Here is a 7,140-nt window from a genome sequence, read left to right as displayed (position 1 = left end):
CCCTGTACGTTTCTCTGTCTCTGTACGTCTCTCTGTCTCTGTTCGTCTCTCTGTCTCTGTTCGTCTCTCTGTCTCTGTACGTCTCTCTGTATCTGTATGTTTCTCTGTCTCTGTACATCTCTCTGTCTCTGTTCGTCTCTCTGTCTCTGTTCGTCTCTCTGTCTCTAGACGTCTCTCTGTCCCTGTACACCTCTCTGTCTCTGTTCGTCTCTCTGTCTCTGTACGTCTCTCTGTCTCTGTAAGTCTCTCTGTCTCTGTACGTCTCTGTCTCTGTACGACACTCTGTCTCTGTACGCCTCTCTGTCTCTGTACGCCTCTCTGTCTCTTAACGTCTCTCTGTCTCTGTACGTCTCTCTGTCTCTGTTCGTCTCTCTGTCTCTAGACGTCTCTCTGTCCCTGTACACCTCTCTGTCTCTGTTCGTCTCTCTGTCTCTGTACGTCTCTCTGTCTCTGTACGTCTCTCTGTCTCTGTACGTCTCTCTGTCTCTGTACGACTCTCTGTCTCTGTACGTCTCTCTGTTTCTGTACATTTCTGTGTTTCTGTACGTTTCTCTGTCTCTGTACGTCTCTCTGTCTCTGTACGTCTCTCTATCTGTTGACGTCTCTCTGTCTCTAGACGTCTCTCTGTCCATGTACACCTCTCTGTCTTTGTACGTCTCTCAGTCCCTGTACACCTCTCTGTCTTTGTACGTCTCTCTGTCTCTGTACGCCTCTCTGTCTCTGTACGTCTCTCTGTCTCTGTACGTCTCTCTGTCTCTAGACGTCTCTCTGTCCCTGTACACCTCACTGTGTCTGTACGTCTCTCTGTCTCTGTACGTCTGTCTGTATCTGTTCGTCTCTCTGTCTCTGTACGTCTCTCAGTCTCTGTACGCCTCTCTGTCTCTGTATGTCTCTCTGTCTCTGTACGTCTCTCTGTCTCTGTACGTCTCTCTGTTTCTGTACGTTTCTCTGTTTCTGTACGTTTCTCTGTATCTGTACGTCTCTCTGTCTCTGTACGTCTCTCTATCTGTTGACGTCTCTCTGTCTATAGACGTCTCTCTGTCCCTGTACACATCTCTGTCTCTGTACGTCTATGTGACTCTGTACGTCTCTCTGTCCCTGTACGTTTCTCTGTCTCTGTACGTCTCTCTGTCCCTGTACGTTTCTCTGTCTCTGTACGTCTCTCTGTCTCTGTTCGTCTCTCTGTCTCTGTACGTCTCTCTGTCTCTGTACGTTTCTCTGTCTCTGTACGTTTCTCTGTCTCTGTTCGTCTCTCTGTCTCTATTCGTCTCTCTGTCTCTATTTGTCTCTCTGTCTCTGTACGTCTCTCTGTCCCTGTACGTTTCTCTGTCTCTGCACGTCGCTCTGTCCCTGTACGTCTTTCTGTCTCTGTACGTTTCTTTGTCTCTGTACGTTTCTCTGTCTCTGTTCGTCTCTCTGTCTCTGTTCGTCTCTCTGTCTCTATTCGTCTCTCTGTCTCTGTACGTTTCTCTGTCTCTGTTCGTCTCTCTGTCTCTGTTCGTCTCTCTGTCTCTGTACGTCTCTTTGTCTCTGTACGTCTCTCTCTGTCCCTGCACGTCTCTCTGTCCCTGTACGTTTCTCTGTCTCTGTACGTCTCTCTGTCTCTGTTCGTCTCTCTGTCTCTGTTCGTCTCTCTGTCTCTGTACGTCTCTCTGTCTCTGTATGTTTCTCTGTCTCTGTACATCTCTCTGTCTCTGTTCGTCTCTCTGTCTCTGTTCGTCTCTCTGTCTCTAGACGTCTCTATGTCTCTGTACGTCTCTCTGTCTCTGTACGTCTCTCTGTCTCTGTACGTCTCTCTGTCTCTGTACGTCTTTATGTCTCTGTTCGTCTCTCTGTCTCTGTACGTTTCTTTGTCTCTGTACGTTTCTCTGTCCCTGTACACCTCTCTGTCTCTGTTCGTCTCTCTGTCTCTGTACGTTTCTTTGTCTCTGTACGTTTCTCTGTCTCTGTACGTCTCTCTGTCTCTGTACGACTCTCTGTCTCTGTACGCCTCTCTGTCTCTGTACGCCTCTCTGTCTCTTTACGTCTCTATGTCTCTGTACGTCTCTCTGTCTCTGTACGTCTCTCTGTCTCTGTACGTCTCTCTGTCTCTGTACGTCTTTATGTCTCTGTTCGTCTCTCTGTCTCTGTACGTCTCTCTGTCTCTGTACGCCTCTCTGTCTCTGTACGCCTCTCTGTCTCTGTACGTCTCTCTGTCTCTGTACGACTCTCTGTCTCTGTACGTCTCTCTGTCTCTGTACGTCTCTCTGTCTCTGTACGTCTCTCTGTCTCTGTACGACTCTCTGTCTCTGTACGCCTCTCTGTCTCTGTACGCCTCTCTGTCTCTGTACGCCTCTCTGTCTCTTTACGTCTCTCTGTCTCTGTACGTCTCTCTGTCTCTGTACGTCTCTCTGTCTCTGTACGCCTCTCTGTCTCTGTACGTCTCTCTGTCTCTGTACGTCTCTCTGTCCCTGTACGTTTCTCTGTCTCTGTACGTCTCTCTGTCTCTGTTCGTCTCTCTGTCTCGGTACGTCTCTCTGTCTATGTACGTTTCTCTGTCTCTGTACATCTCTCGGTCTCTGTTCGTCTCTCTGTCTCTGTTCGTCTCTCTGTCTCTAGACGTCTCTCCGTCTGTTAACGTCTCTCTTTCTCTAGACGTCTCTCTGTCCCTGTACACCTCTCTATCTCTGTTCGTCTCTCTGTCTTTGTACGTCTCTCTGTCTCTGTACGTCTCTCTGTCTCGGTACGTCTCTCTGTCTCTATACGTCTCTCTTTCTCTGTCTCTGTACGTCTCTGTCTCTGTACGTCGCTCTGTCCCTGTACGTCTCTCTTTCTCTGTACGTTTCTTTGTCTCTGTACGTTTCTCTGTCTCTGTTCGTCTCTCTGTCTCTGTTCGTCTCTCTGTCTCTATTCGTCTCTCTGTCTCTGTACGTTTCTTTGTCTCTGTACGTCTCTCTCTGTCCCTTCTCGTCTCTCTGCCCCTGTACGTTTCTCTGTCTCTGTACGTCTCTCTGTCTCTGTTCGTCTCTCTGTCTCTGTTCGTCTCTCTGTCTCTGTACGTCTCTCTGTATCTGTATGTTTCTCTGTCTCTGTACATCTCTCTGTCTCTGTTCGTCTCTCTGTCTCTGTTCGTCTCTCTGTCTCTAGACGTCTCTCTGTCCCTGTACACCTCTCTGTCTCTGTTCGTCTCTCTGTCTCTGTACGTCTCTCTGTCTCTGTAAGTCTCTCTGTCTCTGTACGTCTCTGTCTCTGTACGACACTCTGTCTCTGTACGCCTCTCTGTCTCTGTACGCCTCTCTGTCTCTTTACGTCTCTCTGTTTCTGTACGTCTCTCTGTCTCTGTTCGTCTCTCTGTCTCTAGACGTCTCTCTGTCCCTGTACACCTCTCTGTCTCTGTTCGTCTCTCTGTCTCTGTACGTCTCTCTGTCTCTGTACGTCTCTCTGTCTCTGTACGTCTCTCTGTCTCTGTACGACTCTCTGTCTCTGTACGTCTCTCTGTTTCTGTACATTTCTGTGTTTCTGTACGTTTCTCTGTCTCTGTACGTCTCTCTGTCTCTGTACGTCTCTCTATCTGTTGACGTCTCTCTGTCTCTAGACGTCTCTCTGTCCATGTACACCTCTCTGTCTTTGTACGTCTCTCAGTCCCTGTACACCTCTCTGTCTTTGTATATCTCTCTGTCTCTGTACGCCTCTCTGTCTCTGTACGTCTCTCTGTCTCTGTACGTCTCTCTGTCTCTAGACGTCTCTCTGTCCCTGTACACCTCACTGTGTCTGTACGTCTCTCTGTCTCTGTACGTCTGTCTGTATCTGTTCGTCTCTCTGTCTCTGTACGTCTCTCAGTCTCTGTACGCCTCTCTGTCTCTGTATGTCTCTCTGTCTCTGTACGTCTCTCTGTCTCTGTACGTCTCTCTGTTTCTGTACGTTTCTCTGTTTCTGTACGTTTCTCTGTATCTGTACGTCTCTCTGTCTCTGTACGTCTCTCTATCTGTTGACGTCTCTCTGTCTATAGACGTCTCTCTGTCCCTGTACACATCTCTGTCTCTGTACGTCTATGTGACTCTGTACGTCTCTCTGTCCCTGTACGTTTCTCTGTCTCTGTACGTCTCTCTGTCCCTGTACGTTTCTCTGTCTCTGTACGTCTCTCTGTCTCTGTTCGTCTCTCTGTCTCTGTACGTCTCTCTGTCTCTGTACGTTTCTCTGTCTCTGTACGTTTCTCTGTCTCTGTTCGTCTCTCTGTCTCTATTCGTCTCTCTGTCTCTATTTGTCTCTCTGTCTCTGTACGTCTCTCTGTCCCTGTACGTTTCTCTGTCTCTGTTCGTCTCTCTGTCTCTGTTCGTCTCTCTGTCTCTATTCGTCTCTCTGTCTCTGTACGTTTCTCTGTCTCTGTTCGTCTCTCTGTCTCTGTTCGTCTCTCTGTCTCTGTACGTCTCTTTGTCTCTGTACGTCTCTCTCTGTCCCTGCACGTCTCTCTGTCCCTGTACGTTTCTCTGTCTCTGTACGTCTCTCTGTCTCTGTTCGTCTCTCTGTCTCTGTTCGTCTCTCTGTCTCTGTACGTCTCTCTGTCTCTGTATGTTTCTCTGTCTCTGTACATCTCTCTGTCTCTGTTCGTCTCTCTGTCTCTGTTCGTCTCTCTGTCTCTAGACGTCTCTATGTCTCTGTACGTCTCTCTGTCTCTGTACGTCTCTCTGTCTCTGTACGTCTCTCTGTCTCTGTACGTCTTTATGTCTCTGTTCGTCTCTCTGTCTCTGTACGTTTCTTTGTCTCTGTACGTTTCTCTGTCCCTGTACACCTCTCTGTCTCTGTTCGTCTCTCTGTCTCTGTACGTTTCTTTGTCTCTGTACGTTTCTCTGTCTCTGTACGTCTCTCTGTCTCTGTACGACTCTCTGTCTCTGTACGCCTCTCTGTCTCTGTACGCCTCTCTGTCTCTTTACGTCTCTATGTCTCTGTACGTCTCTCTGTCTCTGTACGTCTCTCTGTCTCTGTACGTCTCTCTGTCTCTGTACGTCTTTATGTCTCTGTTCGTCTCTCTGTCTCTGTACGTCTCTCTGTCTCTGTACGCCTCTCTGTCTCTGTACGCCTCTCTGTCTCTGTACGTCTCTCTGTCTCTGTACGACTCTCTGTCTCTGTACGTCTCTCTGTCTCTGTACGTCTCTCTGTCTCTGTACGTCTCTCTGTCTCTGTACGACTCTCTGTCTCTGTACGCCTCTCTGTCTCTGTACGCCTCTCTGTCTCTGTACGCCTCTCTGTCTCTTTACGTCTCTCTGTCTCTGTACGTCTCTCTGTCTCTGTACGTCTCTCTGTCTCTGTACGCCTCTCTGTCTCTGTACGTCTCTCTGTCTCTGTACGTCTCTCTGTCCCTGTACGTTTCTCTGTCTCTGTACGTCTCTCTGTCTCTGTTCGTCTCTCTGTCTCGGTACGTCTCTCTGTCTATGTACGTTTCTCTGTCTCTGTACATCTCTCGGTCTCTGTTCGTCTCTCTGTCTCTGTTCGTCTCTCTGTCTCTAGACGTCTCTCCGTCTGTTAACGTCTCTCTGTCTCTAGACGTCTCTCTGTCCCTGTACACCTCTCTATCTCTGTTCGTCTCTCTGTCTTTGTACGTCTCTCTGTCTCTGTACGTCTCTCTGTCTCGGTACGTCTCTCTGTCTCTATACGTCTCTCTGTCTCTGTCTCTGTACGTCTCTGTCTCTGTACGTCTCTCTGTCTCTGTACGCCTCTCTGTCTCTGTACGTCTCTCTGTCTCTGTACGTCTCTCTGTCTCGGTACGTCTCTCTGTCTCTATACGTCTCTCTGTCTCTGTCTCTGTACGTCTCTGTCTCTGTACGTCTCTCTGGCTCTGTACGTCTCTCTGTTTCTGTACGTCTCTCTGTTTCTGTACGTTTCTCTGTCTCTGTACGTCTCTCTGTCTCTGTACGTCTCTCTATCTGTTGACGTCTCTCTGTCTCTAGACGTCTCTCTGTCCCTGTACACCTCTCTGTCTCTGTACGTCTCTGGGACTCTGTACGTCTCTCTGTCCCTGTACGTTTCTCTGTCTCTGTACGTCTCTGTGTCCCTGTACGTTTCTCTGTCTCTGTACGTCTCTCTGTCTCTGTACGTTTCTCTGTCTCTGTACGTTTCTCTGTCTCTGTTCGTCTCTCTGTCTCTACTTCGTCTCTCTGTCCCTGTACGTTTCTCTGTCTCTGTACGTTTCTCTGTCTCTGTTCGTCTCTCTGTCTCTGTTCGTCTCTCTGTCTCTGTACGTATCTTTGTCTCTGTACGTCTCTCTCTGTCCCTGCACGTCTCTCTGTCCCTGTACGTTTCTCTGTCTCTGTACGTCTCTCTGTCTCTGTTCGTCTCTCTGTCTCTGTTCGTCTCTCTGTCTCTGTACGTCTCTCTGTCTCTGTATGTTTCTCTGTCTCTGTACATCTCTCTGTCTCTGTTCGCCTCTCTGTCTCTGTTCGTCTCTCTGTCTCTAGACGTCTCTCTGTCCCTGTACACCTCTCTGTCTCTGTTCGTCTCTCTGTCTCTGTACGTTTCTCTGTCTCTGTACGTCTCTCTGTCTATGTACGTCTCTCTGTCTCTGTACGACTCTCTGTCTCTGTACGCCTCTCTGTCTCTGTACGCCTCTCTGTCTCTTTACGTCTCTCTGTCTCTGTACGTCTCTCTGTCTCTGTACGTCTCTCTGTCTCTGTACGTCTCTCTGTCTCTGTACGTCTTTATGTCTCTGTTCGTCTCTCTGTCTCTGTACGTCTCTCTGTCTATGTACGCCTCTCTGTCTCTGTACGCCTCTCTGTCTCTATACGTCTCTCTGTCTCTGTACGACTCTCTGTCTCTGTACGCCTCTCTGTCTCTGTACGTCTCTCTGTCTCTGTACGTCTCTCTGTCTCTGTACGACTCTCTGTCTCTGTACGCCTCTCTGTCTCTGTACGTCTCTCTGTCTCTAGACGTCTCTCTGTCCCTGTACACCTCACTGTGTCTGTACGTCTCTCTGTCTCTGTACGTCTGTCTGTATCTGTTCGTCTCTCTGTCTCTGTACGTCTCTCAGTCTCTGTACGCCTCTCTGTCTCTGTATGTCTCTCTGTCTCTGTACGTCTCTCTGGCTCTGTACGTCTCTCTGTTTCTGTACGTTTCTCTGTTTCTGTACGTTTCTCTGTATCTGTACGTCTCTCTGTCTCTGTACGTCCT

General features: G+C 48.9%; 1 protein-coding gene across 1 annotated transcript in view; it reads right to left on the bottom strand.

The window, feature by feature from the left end:
• Nucleotides 1-3,850: 3,850 nt before the first annotated feature.
• LOC138366804 (trichohyalin-like) overlaps nt 3,851-7,140 on the bottom strand; it is a gene marked incomplete at both ends in the record, with an annotated part of 12,781 nt that continues 9,491 nt past the window's right edge. Inside the window, 4 exons of the mRNA XM_069328087.1 lie at nt 3,851-3,982; nt 5,257-5,304; nt 5,702-5,761; nt 6,927-7,028. Coding sequence (XP_069184188.1) covers nt 3,851-3,982; nt 5,257-5,304; nt 5,702-5,761; nt 6,927-7,028 — 342 coding nt within the window. The remainder of the gene's footprint in view (nt 3,983-5,256; nt 5,305-5,701; nt 5,762-6,926; nt 7,029-7,140) is intronic.

Source organism: Procambarus clarkii, chromosome 20 (genome assembly GCF_040958095.1).
Source record: "Procambarus clarkii isolate CNS0578487 chromosome 20, FALCON_Pclarkii_2.0, whole genome shotgun sequence".
NCBI classification, from domain to species: Eukaryota; Metazoa; Arthropoda; class Malacostraca; order Decapoda; family Cambaridae; genus Procambarus; species Procambarus clarkii.
Note: the sequence above shows the minus strand (reverse complement) of the source record. Positions and strands in the feature narration are given on the sequence as shown.